The sequence below is a fragment of the Micromesistius poutassou genome (genome assembly GCF_964030765.1).
Source record: "Micromesistius poutassou genome assembly, chromosome: 15".
Classification (NCBI taxonomy): Eukaryota; Metazoa; Chordata; class Actinopteri; order Gadiformes; family Gadidae; genus Micromesistius; species Micromesistius poutassou.
The window spans coordinates 1,527,616-1,541,977 of record NC_140285.1 but is presented as its reverse complement, the minus strand read 5'-3'; the positions used below and the strand labels follow the sequence as shown (position 1 = coordinate 1,541,977).

Sequence of the window (14,362 nt, the reverse complement as noted above, 5' to 3'; positions counted from 1 at the left end):
ACTTTGTGTTTCTGGGACTTGCAGTCCAGAGAGTGATACAGGATGATGCTTTGAACAAATAGGCCATGATTTTCTGTTGTCTTTTCCTTTTCCTTTTTAGTGCATGAGAATATTTCAGAAGTCATATGTGTAGAGAAATAAGTTGCTTTTTAAAGGTTTTGTAAATATGAATAAACCATGCAATTAGTTGATGTGTTAGTGGCGGCCTAAAGCATAGGGTCCAATATCTAAAATGGCGCAGTATGTAATGTAGATATTTGTGTCACGCTCTGTAGCATGTAGCAGACCTTCAGCTCCTTCTGTCACGCGTCAACAAACAGAATGTGGAACCCAGGACTGAAACCAGAGGTTTCCATAGACAAGTGGTGTCCATCTTTCATCCTCCTATATATAAATAACTATATCTATATATGTTTATCTAGATGTGGATATACATATATATACATACCTAATCCCTTTCGCAACCATTCTTGGCTTTTCTCTCACGTAGACGGTACCGTTATGTGTTTTGTTTTTTTCGTGTCGCTTCACACACACACACGCGCTTCGCTTTGCACAGGTGGCCCGCGCCGTTGCCATGGCAGCGGCGTATTTCATTCCCCGGTAGATTTGGCGACCATAAAAAAAATGGAACGATCTCTCTTTCATCCCCGGCTTATCCGACCCGAGAGACGGAACACATTGCTGCGACCAGGTGCAGCGGCGCTTCCGCGGCGCCTTCTAAGCGTCCTCCGGCTTCCACCGATAAAAGCTGCGCACGGACCAGCCTCAGGCGGTCCACGGGTTCCACCGATAACGCGGGTGCGCATGCATGGACCAGCCTCAGGGGGGGGGCGGTTTAAGGCGGTGGCGTTTTTCTGTCGAGGGCCGTGAAGATGCACGAGCGTTTCTCCGATTGCGTCATCGCTAAAGAGGATTATGAATACATGCAGTGGCGGGTTATTTTAATGGCACAGCTGTTTGACCTCGAGTTAGTCCCCCCTCGTTGACACTTAAAACTCTGGTTTGCTTGGAAATTCCACATTTTGAGGAAGGCATGCACATGTTGTGATGGGCAAACTCTATGGAATCACATAATTTTTTTTCTCTTCTTTTTTTTTTACTGACACTTTGCAGTAAAACCTTTTTTGCCGTAGACCACAAGATTTTATTGTACAACAGAACTGTACTGTAGAGTTGTTTTAAGGTATTTGTTTACATTTGGTAAACTTATTTTCCTTCTGCTTTGAGTGTGACAATTAAACAAATAATGTTCAATCTCTCAGCTCAGACACGGCTGTTGTTCATCACATTTGATCGCTATCTGGCGCTCTCTTTCATTGAACAGGTATCATCATCATGATTACCTTTTATAGTTTTCTCCTGATCAACACAGTCAATGTTGGCCTATAGTGTAACGTAAACTGGTGTTACGTTGGGTAATATCATGCTGGAAGTCTGTAAAGTCAGTACGCAGGATCTCATGCTTTGCATCAAATCGATTGCGTATAAAATGGTGATCTTTAGAACAAACAAAAACACATATTTTGTCGTTAGTGAAGAATTTTCAGAGGCCAGTTATGTGATTTCAATTCCAGACATATTTTATGTTTTGCCGGTGAAATGTGATGAACAGCCTCCTCTTCATCAGCAATGGGGCCCTTAGAAAGCTGCCAGGTTCCAGCGGGACGAATTGGGAGTGCCTTTTAAACCCATTAACAGCCCAATTAACACAACTAACTAAATCATCCGCGCTCATGTAATCGTGGCAAAGTTGTTTCCTAATTTGTATTTCGTTCTCTCCTTTTTTTTGTAATTATTTAACGCTAGATTTGTTACAGAGCTGGGGGATGTGATTTTGTTTTGTTGTTTTTACTTTTATGTTGGTATGATAGTGCACCGCTAGTTTTATTACAAGTGAAAAGGTTTTACATAGGCGTCATGTGTCCATGTTGGATGTGTAGAGAAAATAGATCCATATTGTCTATTCTATAGCTATTGTTCTGAATCATATTGACGGAATCCACCTCTCAAAAAGATGTACATTATTGAATTGCTTTAGGCAGAGTTAAGCGGGTATAAAGTTTACCTATTGTGTATAGTGGAAGGTAATTATTGAACATTGTAATATTGCCTGATTGCTGACAAGTTTTGAGGGCAGCATGGAATTCACAAGAATCTGAGTATATAAATCTGTTCCCTCCAAAAATGCTCACAATGTCATTTTGTCAAACACTTTAAACATCTCATCTACCGTTTGTCGAAAGGTGCATTCCCAACACACCGCTGTATACACGATGCGATGCTTATAGTTGACTCCCCAATAACTTTTGCATCTCACACTTCTCTGGTCTAAATCCATTCTAATCAGCCCCTTAATATTTTGTATACTTCTTCTCATTGAAACTGAACTTCACTGCCTACTAAACCTGACCGCAGCCATACAGTAACACTGAGGATCAGGGGTATTTTGATTTGCATGAGCACATTGTGTATATTTCACGTGGAGTTTAAAAGGTCAGAGCAGGAGGACAGCCATTGTATACTACTGATCTCCAAATGTTTCACACGTTCACGCCACTCAAAAGATTTTATTTGGGGGGAGGGGGGGGGGGGGGGGGGTCTCGTCTCTGTTCAGACCTGTCTCCAATGAAGGGTGTCAGCCTCTTCACAAGCGGTCAGATTGTCGCTTCCTCTGTGCTGGTTGGGGCTGCTCTCACTTTTCTACCAATTGGAAGACAAGTTGTAGTAAAGTTGATGCTCGCTCATAAAACTAAATAAAGGACGATGAGATGGGATACAAACTCGTTGACTCTACTTATTTGTTATTTTGCCTCCGTTGTCAGATTTAGCAGACGCATTCCACCAAAGTGACCAAGTGACCAAGGGGGCTGACAGTAAAAGTAGAAAGTAAGTGAAAACGTAAGTAAAACACTCGCATGATAAAGTTTCTGAAACAAACTGAACAGGGTACAGTCCATCTTGGTCCTAGGGGTTGGTGTTGCTAAGGCAACAATATTTATAATCAGCTCACTACTGCCCCTCGGTGGTAGAATCATTAACAGAAACTGAGCGGCTAGAGGGGACCAAAATGAGACCAGTAAATATAGACGCTACTAAATATAAAAATAAACCGGTACTAATGAATAAATAAACCATAAATGCGGCCGGATAGTGCTTAGGCCGAAGTGCTTCTGTGTTCAGTGACTGAACTGTATTCACATTGTTTGCTACTGGAGATGAAATCATCTGCTAAGTGACTCGATGGTATTCAGAGAACATTCACTTATCTACTGAGAAGGTCCGGTGTCTATAAAAGGTGTTTCTTCTATTCACAGCAGGTTTATTAATTCTGCATCGTCTTTAGATGTTCATAGTATTCATAGATATTTGCCCTTTGACAAGAACAGGATATTAAGTTGTCATGACCTCTGTCACTGACCTCGAAACATGAGCAATGGGTTTGTTCCATCAAGAAAATTGAAACATTTCACCTCCACAATGCTGAAAGGGCATGCTGGCCTCCTATATCATTTAGTTTTGGTTTTTAGAAGAAAGAAAAATGTGATTTACGGGCAGCAATGTATTCTTTTAATTTTGATCAGAATTTCATTCAATGAAAAGGATCACGTTCAAAAATATAGAATATTGGCACAAAATATTGGCATCTGCACCGCCTGTAAAACCAACGACTGGTTGTTTCTAAAATATAATGCAAAATAAAACCTTAAATAATGATTAAATAAATGGTTAAGTGATATGTACCAAGCAGTTCACTATCCAATCCGATTAAAAGTCAATATTAAAATTAAGTTCAGATAAAATGGTTTAACACCCAAATAAAATTAAAAGCCAAGCAGTGTAAAATACAAGGGTTAAATGAAACCCCTCCATCAATGTATGATTGAACTCGCATGGAAAATGATGGATAATAATAGTGGTTCATTTGTACAACTTATAAGACCACCTTCAATATAAAAAGACAGACAATCTGTCAAGAAATAAAAGTACATAAAAAAATATGCTAAACAAATCCTCCATCTTCCAAATATGTGTACAGCAATGTTACAATCATCTCCACTAATGAAACCAGGAACGGTTTGTGAACGATACCGTTACAAAGTATGATGGACGAATTAAACCTCAGTGCTATAAAATACGAATCTGGCACTTTTCTCCTTCAATGGAAGCAAAGAAAAGGTGAATGTGTGTAGATAAGTGCCGTGTTCTCACGTCTTCGTCTTCACACCGCAGCTAGCCAGAGCCATAATTTTATCTTCTGACCCTAAAATAGAAAAAGTAAAGTAAATAAAATGCATTTGACAGGAGAGCAGGAGTTGTTGTTATTGAAGCCATTATGTATTTATGAAAAGTGAACCATATTTTGCTCACCCAGATCTGCAGTGACTCTCTCAAACTGACTTAGGCTGGCTGTGGCGTTCTCTGTTAGAAAGCTCTCATCCTCGGAAGGGAGCTGCAAAATAAATGTACATAACAAACAAAATCAATACAAATGATGAAGCTGCATTTAATGTCTATGTATTATTATGACTATAGTCTCTATTTAGACTCAAACTGTGATCCTGTCCAGCTCAACTGGTCGAGCATGGCATTAATACTGCCAGGGTTAGGGGTTCAATTCCCCCCGGGACCAGCCATGCTAAGAATGTGTATACTCACAGTATCATAAGATGCTTTGTGAACAAGTCATCCACCAAATACCATATAAACACATACATACACATATATATATATATATATATATATATATATATAAACAAATGGAGCTGGAATAGTTCATGAGTCACAACCACCAGTCACTGAATCATCAACATCCCTGATTCTAGAGGAATGGGAGGAACTCATAGAGCAGCCATACCTTCTCGCCCAGTTTTCTCAAGGCCGTGAGGATTTCCACTTTCTGCTGCACATACACGTCCCTCGACAGCTTGCCCACCATCACATCTCGGTCCATCTGGGAAACAGAGGACACCAGTCGGCAAACACACACAACCATCACAGAACCTGCAGAAAAATATTGGATGGTCTCGCTCGATTGAGACATTTCTTATTGATCCAGAGGGAAATTCTAATATCCCAGTAGCATTATGAGTTCACATGGCAGAAGAGAAGAGATAGAACATACCAATACATAAATCTGTATAAAACAAACAAGTTCAAAAAAGCTCCCACCTCTGCTAGTCGCGTCCTGAGTTGCCCCGGCTGCTTCTTGGCAAACAGTCGGATGACCTCTGGGGTTTTAAAGGCTTGACTGATGGCCGCCTGAATCGCCTGTGAGTAGATGGAGGGCCCCACGATCTGCGCATTAGATACCTTCATAACGTATCGGTGTTACACCATTGTGACCACAGGCTGCTCCTACCAGCTGCATCCCGCTGAGTTCGTCCACCAGGGTCATGTCCCCGGTCATGATCTTCTTCAAGGAGTCGTTAAATTCGCTCAACTGCTCCAGGGTTTCCTTCTTGGTCTCCTCGTACTCCTCCTCCTCCAGGTCCTCTCTGTCAGACCAACACCCCGGGGGATCGTTGTGGTTATTGGATGACAAGGGAGAGCGTTGCATAGACGGTTTAATAATGAATCCTCGCTAAACCACACCACAAGGGAGGCTGTGATCGGATGAAGGTTATTTAATGACCACCTGCATTCCTCCAGATCCTGCAGCTGTTGCATCAGTCTGTCCAGCTGCTCTTCCATGTTCTGTCTCAGTTTTCCAGTTTCGGATTTCCCCCGAGAAGCCATGATGTTGTCTGGAGGACAGGTCTGGACAAACGGTAGTAAATAATAATGTCACTAACGTTACACAACGAATTGTTTAGCGACACTCATCGCAACATAATGCGATTCACTACTGATAATATCCCAGCTACTGACTCAACCCAACATGCACAACCCGTGTATAGTTCTAGACGGACAGCTAAACCTAACATCCGAGGGGTAGTGGAAACCCCATCAACGGGACAATCAGGATCCTTTTACCTAATGATCTAATATAATATAATATAATAATAATATAACACACAGCCTTGAGCTAGCATGCTAACCTCTATCAACACATCATCATCATCATCTGACTGCTGTCAACAGGAGGATCCCAGACCGCTTCTTCTGGTGGCCTGAATCAAAAGCTATGCCGGCGGTTATCGTAGTGGATAACTGCTGTTCATACCACAACCAAAACAGACGTAAAAATATAAATATTGCAAACCTTCCTGACGAAACGCCACAGTTCGTAAGACGATCCGACGGTAGGGATCCTGAACGCACCTCGCCAGCTGTGGGTGCGGCTTTCCACATCCTGGTCTTTCGACCAACCAGATGTCTTCAATATCATAAAGTCCCGCCCCCGACAGCGCCTGGAGGAAGTACATTTCCGGAGAGAAAACGAAACCACAGAATCCTCAATCAACGCGTCAATGTGCTTTAGTGTGGTTTGAAGCATTACCTCAAACCTTACACCAATCACCTGACGTAAGTGGGGAAAATGGTCAACTTTTATTTATGTCGTTTCACTGACTATTAAAACGACGGTGGGATCTAGTCAATGTAATGTCAATGTGATGTCAATTGTAATGTCGATGTCATGTCGCTGTCATGTCGATGTAATGTCAATGTACCGTTGGGTGGGTTTGTATGAACGGACTATGAACGGACAACTGGAGCATTTGCTCTATGCACAACTGGAGCATTTGCTCCAGTTGGAGCATTTGCTCCAGTTGTCCTTTATAAACGAGCCTTTCTCAAACGTCCCGTTAGTAAAAGGGGTCGCAGATGCCTCGTCCCTGAGGAACCGCGATGGTCTTCAGCTCTGTGTTCGCCTCTGCAGGTCTTAGTTAAAGGTCCACCGGAGTGTGAGATGGACGTGGTCCTGATCGCCTGCGGATCCTTCAACCCCATCACCAACATGCACCTCCGCATGTTCGAGCTGGCCCGGGATCATCTGCATGACACAGGTACCGTACAAAATGACCGTACTTTTAGTTTTTAATCGTAACCCTTCATCTCCAGTCCACCCTATTTCCAGCTCTGCGGTCTCATAGTTTGACCTCCCCCCTACTTCTATTCCATGCGTCTCCAACTAACTCAATTCACTTTTCAGGCAAATACCGGGTGCTGAAAGGAATCATTTCCCCTGTAGGTGACGGCTATAAGAAGAAAGGGTTGATCGAGGCCCGCCACCGTGTGGAGATGGCAAAACTTGCTACGGAATCGTCCGACTGGATCGAGGTCGATACCTGGGAGAGTCTACAGACCGACTGGGTGGAGACGGCCAAAGTAGTGAGGTGAGGAGCTTCAGTCCAGCAGTAAATAAGCAAACACATGCTTAACAGCTTGTTACAATCTTACAATGACACACTCTATCTCTGCAGACTTTCTTTCCCCTTTTCTAACTGTATACTTAGGGCTATTACAGATTAATAGATAGGTCTACTAGTTAGTTACATAGTATACATTTTCAATTAACTCGATAATGGCTGATAATGTCTGGATTCAAGTGAAGTTCACCAATATGGTCCAAAAATGCAATAGTCTGCACAAAGTATTCAGTCTACAGACAACTTTATTCAGCTCCACTCCTGAGTGTTTATCTGTGCTGTGGACTCAGGCATCACTATGAGGAGCTGGTGGCTGCACAGAAGGAGAATGAGGATGAGGATGAGGATGAGGTCGACACGGGGTCCTACCGCAAGAGGAGACGCATGGAGGAGGAGTCCTGTGGCTGTTTGTCCAATCAGGGTGAGGGAAGCCAACGCAGAAAGAACTGGGGCGGGTCCAGAGCCCACAGCTGAAGGCCGGCTACAGTGTGTTAGGTGACGAAAGCACGCAGGGCCAGAAGACGGGTTCCCTGAGTGACCACATGTGCAACAGATAACATAGTACAAACGGGTTGGATACGCAATGGGGGAAATCGAACCGTTTAAAGGTTGAACCGTGAACCGTTTAAAGGTTAAACCAAAATCTGTTCAAACAAAATTGTACGTTTATGGGGAGACCATTTTGGTGAGTTCAGAGAGTTTTCTAATATTATTATATTATATTGGTCTTTAAAAAAACGAAAATATCAGGCAAGAGTCAAAGAACGTTGGCGGGAAGGCCAGGATGTGGAAACAAAACGCCAGCGTTGTCTCATTGTCGGCCAGGGAACCTCAAGTGAACGACAAAACGTAAACACAAAGTGTGTGGTGTCGTCGTCCCCTGTGACCCACTCTCCTCCTCCTGAAGCGTGGAACCATGTGCCGTGTTGGGTCTGTTGATCCCTCGTTGTGGTGGGATTAGTGTTCCTCGTCAGAGACACCTGACTGTCTCTGATGGAGGAACTGTTGGGAAAAACAGTCTGCCTAGTTACTTGACCAGATAAAATGAGACGGAGAGGTAATAAAGCCTGTCAGCACGAGGGCCTCGGATTTATTGAGTAAAGTGGCAAAGGTCATACTGATTCATAAAGCGTGAGAGATCGAATATTCTACGTCCCCTAACAGCGCTGAGGTCGTCTGGAGCTTCGCCTCCGCGGAAGTTCTGCTTCAGAAGAGCACCCGTGATCCGGTGCATGTGAAACTTATAGTATCTTTCCTAGCCAGGTGTGTGTGCTAGACTTTGTGTGGGTTATAGAGGGTTCTCTTGTCCCTGAGCCTCCGGGTTGTGTTGTCTTTCTGTGTGATATGTGTGTCCTCGCCATCCAGCTGTGGCAGAGTGTTCTCCGCAGACTGATAGGGGGGCTCGAGGGTCATCTTGACCCTCTTGAATGTGTGCTGTGTTGTGTTTATTAGATTTGGACCCAGAGTTGACTATATTCGTAATGTAATGTGTCCGTTAGGTTATTTTTGCCCATCAGAACGCACATCAGGTGAAAGGCATTGAGGATCAGTGAGCTTCAGGACTCTAACACAAGGAGCCTGGATATGCAAATGACTTTGTTTTTTTTTTGTTTTTGTTTATATTTTTTATATTTTGTTATATATTATTATTATTATTTTTTTAAGAATCCCTGTCCCTCTCTCCCTCCGTCTCTCTCTTCCTCCCTCCATCTCTCTCTCCCTCCGTCTCTCTCTCCCTCCATCTCGCTCTCTCTCTGTCCATCTGTCCAGCCAAGCCCCCCAAGATCTTCCTGCTGTGCGGCGCGGACATGCTGGAGTCCTTCGGCGTTCCCAACCTCTGGAAGGCGGAGGACGTGGTGGAGCTGGTGGGCCACGGCCTGGTGTGCATCACGCGCGGCGGCAGCGACGCCGAGAAGTTCATCCACCAGTCGGACGCGCTGTGGCGCTACCACAGCAACATCCACCTGGTGCGCGAGTGGGTGACCAATGAGATCTCGGCCACTCACGTGCGGCGCTCGCTGCGGCGCGGCCGCAGCGTCCGCTACCTGGTGCCCGACGCCGTGGTCCTATACATCCAGAAGAAGAAGCTCTACAGCGCCGAGAGCGAGAGCGAGCAGAAGAACGCTGACGTGGTGCTGGCGCCTCTGGCGAGGTACACAGGCGCCGGCCCCAGCTGAGGGCCCCAGCCGAGGGCCCCAGCGGAGAGCCCCAGCGGAGAGCCCCAGCGGAGGGCCCCAGCTGAGGGGCCGTGCAGCGTGCATGTTTTTTATTAAGATGTTCTTACTGTGGGGGAAAAGCCTAACAATTGTAAAGACAGGTTGCTGTGAATTGTAGAAGGTTAGGAGTAAGAACATGACAGTCAACAAAGCAGAATTGGATCAGAATTGGTCAGTTGTCCGTTTTTTAAAACTATAGGTTACTGCTAAGTTTTCTAACAGCATAACCTTTTTATATACATGCACAGGAAGGTTTTGATGAATTTAAATAGAATGTACTGCACTCTCTTTGTATATCAGTGCTTGTTATTCATTTTTTACCTCACACAACAGTTTCCTATCTGGTCTGGAATAAAGTGCCGCAATCACACTTATTGTGTTTTTCTTCAACATGTTGGGTTGATTTGAAACTGAAGGCTTCACCTATCAGACAATAGCTCATGAACTGATGGAGAAATAGCGATAGATACGGTTGTTTACACTACAATAACTGATGCCATGAGATATGATCCTGGACAATTTAACTTGGATAAATTTAACTAAGACAATGACAAACCACCAAAAATATTCACAATATCAAAATAACCTTTATTTTAGTGGAATTATGAATTGATCATCATAAAAGGGCACACTTGTTGACTTGAACAATGGGACAGTTCTTGATGGACTGATTACAGAACCAGCCCTAAGCATGCTGGCAGAGGGAGTGGTACGCACAGTAGCATCCGCTGCATGCACAGTCTTGTGATCCTGACAATGAAGGAGCCAGTCTGGTCTGTTTCTAATTGAAATATGGTTTGCTCACACAAGCTGTTTTGTTCCAGCGTGATTTGTTCTAATTCCACCGGTTGTCTGGCGGCATGCAGCGTTCAGTGGGACCTGTCTAACACGTCTGGATGACCAACCAACCGAAGTCAAACCGTCAAACGCCTTCATTCTTTTCACTGTACACTTGTCCTCGCTTGACGACCAATGAAAGGTCGGACACACCTCCATCCAATCACACCTTTCTTTTTTTTTAAGGTAGCCGTTTGTGTGATTCTCTTCTTCCTCCTCACAGGTGTCGTTCAGCCCGTCTGAGGTTGACTTTCCCACACAATCTCCAGCAGCTGGGAGTTTCTGGCCTGATCCAAAATGTCTGGGCTCTGTGGAACCTGGGACATGGTCAGCAATGTCAACTTTGACGGATACATGGTGGCTCTGGGTGAGTGCTTTGGATCTTTTTACAGTGGTCCTTCATGCCCGATGAATCCACAAATACAGGTTTAAAAGAATCACATGCACATATTAAAATGAGATTTTTAACGTTAACCGCTATCTCAAAGAGACACATGTAGACTGAGGAAGAGCTGTTCAGAAGGGGCATTATAACACTTGTTATTTCTATTTGCTTTATTTGCTACATTTATCGATGTATAGACCACATATTGCTGATATTCCACTGATATTTGTATTCTTATTTTATTATCTTCTTATTATATCAGATTTCTAAGTTTAGATAAATATAACAAGATGTTGTGTCGGACGACATGAAAGCAAATGATCTCTGGATTTAAATGACAGACAAGGCTCTATGTAGAGTGGGCCTCTATACATAGTCCTATAGCAGGCAGTGGTGGACCTACCATTAAGGCGGAGTAGGCGAATGCCTTAGGCCCCCAACCAGTAGGGGGGCCCCCAACCAACCTCCAATTTTTTTTTTTTTTTAAGTACACAAACAGAGACGAAGCAAGACAAGACACGAAAACATAAAATAAAGGGTTAGGAAAAGGGTTAGGAAATAAAGTTACCCAAGTGGCTCAAATAAACGAAAAAAGCGAAAAAGACGCAGATAAGTATTTGGCAACGCTGCCAAAGATGACACACTTTTTAACGGCTATTGTTGGGGATACAGACAGGAACAACAACGTCCAAAGCGTTGAACATGCCGCTACAGGAGCTGCAGCTAGCTGTGAAGTGGCGCTAGGTGAAGACATGTGCGAAGACGTCAATAAGTAGGACTCTGTGTCAGAAGCATGTGATGTGGAGAACAATCAATCTTTTTTTTCTCTCTCTCTTTTTCTTATATATATTTTTATATATATTTATATATATTATATATATTTCTTATATATATATATATATATATATAGATATAGCTTTGTTTGAAATGTTCAATCTCAAGTGCAATGCCAATTGCAACCTCACACATACAAAGTCAATTATTCCTCTTTGCAATATTTGCTAAGTATATGGCTGTTTGTGATGTTTTGCTAAGTAGGCCTATATGTTTGTGGGGGTTTACCCTAACTACTTGTCTTGCTGTTATACTGATATTGATTTGATCTTAAAAAAAAGAATAAACAATGCTGGCATTTTGGCAAAGACATGTGTTATCTGAAACCTTATTCTCTGTTGGTTCCATCGTGACTATTAGTTTGTGTACTGCTACACTTTGTGTGTTCTGTTTTCCATCTTCATTTTGGAGTAAAGAAGTGTATGCAGGGCAGTGCCAGCGCTCCGCGGAACACGCACTCTGCGTAGGGCACCAAGTGCCTGGGGGGGCACCAAGTACCTGGGGGGGGGGGCCCAAAATTAAGGTTGAAAGGATTACATTACAATTTTCAAAATATATAAATGAATTACGAACAGGTCCACCGTTGTTATTCTGCATCGGAGGCGGAGCACCCTTTATCAGCGCAGTTCCCCCCCCCAGCCAACAACCAGCGGACGTACAACCCCCCCCCCACCAACGACCAGCGGACGTACAACCCCCCCAAGGTTTAAAGGGGAAGTGTGAAAGGCGGCCTGTGAACGGCTGGATGATGGGGGAGAGAAAGTTGACGACAACAGCCAGGTTTGGGATTATGGACAAAAAGGTTAAGTTTTATTTCCTCCAAAACCAAGGTCCCAAAAATAACCCTTTTCCTAACCCTTTATTTTATTTTTTCGCGTTTAGACTCGTCTTGCTTCGTCTCTGTTTGTGTACTTAAAAAAATTAATAAAATAAAAATAAAAATTGGTTGGTTGGGGGCCCCCCTACTGGTTGGGGGCCTAAGGCAATCGCCTACTCCGCCTTAATGGTAGGTCCGCCACTGTGCACAACACTGTCTGGTATGCACTGAAGTACTGATCAGTGTTGATTAGCAGGTAATTACATTGGCAGCAGCGCAAGTTGTTTTATTTCCTTGAGACTCTGCAATAATAGCTTTGGAATGAACATGTGTGCACATGTCCCGCCCATCAGGCATCAGTCCTGGGCTGAGGAAGGCGGCCATCAAGCTGAAGCACAAGAAGGTGATCGAGGAGAGGGGGGGCGTGTTCTGCATCAAGACCATAAGTATCTTGAAGAACTACACCTGCTCCTTCACGGTGGGACACCAGTTTGACGAGGTCACCAAAGGACTTGATAACCAACGTCTTAAGGTATATGACATGACCATTGATTTTGAGATTCTGGTGACATTAGAATAGCAGTCAAAGGAGCGTTAACTATCGTTGCATTTGGTTGACTTAATGTGTCGGCTTTTCATTGCAACCTACTTCACGGTCTTCAGTTGGGTGAATGGATTGGATTGGTCATCTCTCATCCTTTCGGTCCCTGCAGTCTTTGGTGAGGTGGGAGGGGGAGAAGCTGGTGTGTGAGCAGATTGGACAGAAGCAGAACCGTGGATGGGCACACTGGATCGAAGATGGCAAGCTTCATTTGGTAGGCTATATAAAAAAGACATTAAGCAAGTGGTAGTTTGGGCTAAATATACAAAACATCTTAAATCTATCTTAATCAAAGTGTTGAATAGCATTTAAACTCTCTCTCTCTCTCTCTTTCTGACTCTGAAGGAGCTGTTTTGTGAAGGACAGGTCTGCAAGCAAGTTTTTAGGAAGAAAGAAAGCGAGAAGGACGATGTCTGCAAGTCCAATTCCTGAAGAAAGAATAAATCAATACACCTGGTGTATATTATACTAGGCTACTCAATATGCAGAGGAAGGTCAAATTGACATCCTTGAGAGAAGCTGTACGGCTGTTGCTTTACAATATATTTTTGGTGTGGTATATTTATTGGCACTAGATGGCAATGTTGTATCAGTTTTCCCCCTGTCTTTTTTATCCAGGTCATCTTGGACACTGTTATTTACTTAGATTTTAAAAGGTTTTGCCCACAGAATGTCAACATTCATATAATTCAAATAATTTTTGTTTTTAGTTCCACTTACTTAACATTTAATTACACTTGCAGCAAGTGACTGCCTGATTTCAATTGCACAAATTAACTACCTGTTTACAATTTCAAAATCTGTGGTGTTCCGTAAGTTTCACATTCAACACAAACTGAGTGAGTCAATAAAACAAAAAAAAGTGATTAATCGCGAGTTAATTCACCAATTGGCTTCTATGCGATTAATCACGATTAAAACTTTTAATCTTCGCCCTAACCCTAAGGGTGAGGACAGGGGGGAGGCCAGGGGAGTGGACACGTGAGTGGTCAGGGGGGAGGTCAGGGCGGGCAGGGAGGTGGAGATAGATTTGAACGAGGGGGTGGAACCTGTCTACCTCCTTGTCCGGGCAGGGTGGAGGTCGTAGGGGTGAATTATCACCTCATGGAGCAGATGGAGGTGTACCCGGCGGGGGCGGGCACCAGCGTCTCGAAGCCTGTAGAAGAGGGGATATCTTTATTCAAATTGTTCCGATATTATCCCTTTGATACTGCCTAAAATGCAGTATCGGGTATCGGCGAGTAGCCAAATCTATACGCCGATCCGATCACATGACTCATTTGCTACACAGGCAGAGAACATCACAAACACTACGGTGTTATGCTGCGTTTGTTAACGGTTGGAGGAAAGTCTGAATGG

At 43.7% G+C, this 14,362-nt stretch overlaps 3 protein-coding genes across 4 annotated transcripts; 2 read left to right on the top strand and 1 right to left on the bottom strand.

The window, feature by feature from the left end:
- Positions 1–3,547: 3,547 nt before the first annotated feature.
- lzic (leucine zipper and CTNNBIP1 domain containing) lies at positions 3,548–6,279 on the bottom strand. 2 transcript variants are annotated; one of them, XM_084479474.1, is made up of 7 exons: positions 6,206–6,279; positions 5,639–5,760; positions 5,363–5,498; positions 5,173–5,271; positions 4,859–4,954; positions 4,372–4,453; positions 3,548–4,264 (listed from the first exon to the last, which is right to left on the bottom strand). In XM_084479474.1, the coding sequence occupies exons 2-7, from the start codon at positions 5,737–5,739 to the stop codon at positions 4,209–4,211; spliced, it is 570 nt and encodes a 189-aa protein (XP_084335600.1). In that variant the 5' UTR covers positions 5,740–5,760; positions 6,206–6,279; the 3' UTR covers positions 3,548–4,208. The 2 variants fall into 2 exon arrangements, with proteins under 2 accessions (XP_084335600.1, XP_084335601.1); XM_084479475.1 differs by lacking the exon at positions 6,206–6,279 and adding an exon at positions 6,042–6,092.
- Positions 6,280–6,357: 78 nt separating this feature from the next.
- LOC311359446 (nicotinamide/nicotinic acid mononucleotide adenylyltransferase 1-like) lies at positions 6,358–9,893 on the top strand. The gene is made up of 5 exons (XM_084479467.1): positions 6,358–6,468; positions 6,824–6,950; positions 7,097–7,280; positions 7,604–7,734; positions 9,084–9,893. Exons 2-5 carry the CDS (start codon positions 6,854–6,856, stop codon positions 9,488–9,490), a joined length of 819 nt encoding a protein of 272 aa, XP_084335593.1. The 5' UTR covers positions 6,358–6,468; positions 6,824–6,853; the 3' UTR covers positions 9,491–9,893.
- A 770-nt stretch (positions 9,894–10,663) lies between these two features.
- Positions 10,664–13,485, top strand: rbp7a (retinol binding protein 7a, cellular; the record flags this gene model as incomplete). The annotated part of the gene is made up of 4 exons (XM_084479746.1): positions 10,664–10,733; positions 12,756–12,934; positions 13,116–13,217; positions 13,349–13,485. The coding sequence occupies 4 exons, from the start codon at positions 10,664–10,666 to the stop codon at positions 13,433–13,435; spliced, it is 438 nt and encodes a 145-aa protein (XP_084335872.1). The 3' UTR covers positions 13,436–13,485.
- Positions 13,486–14,362: the final 877 nt, after the last annotated feature.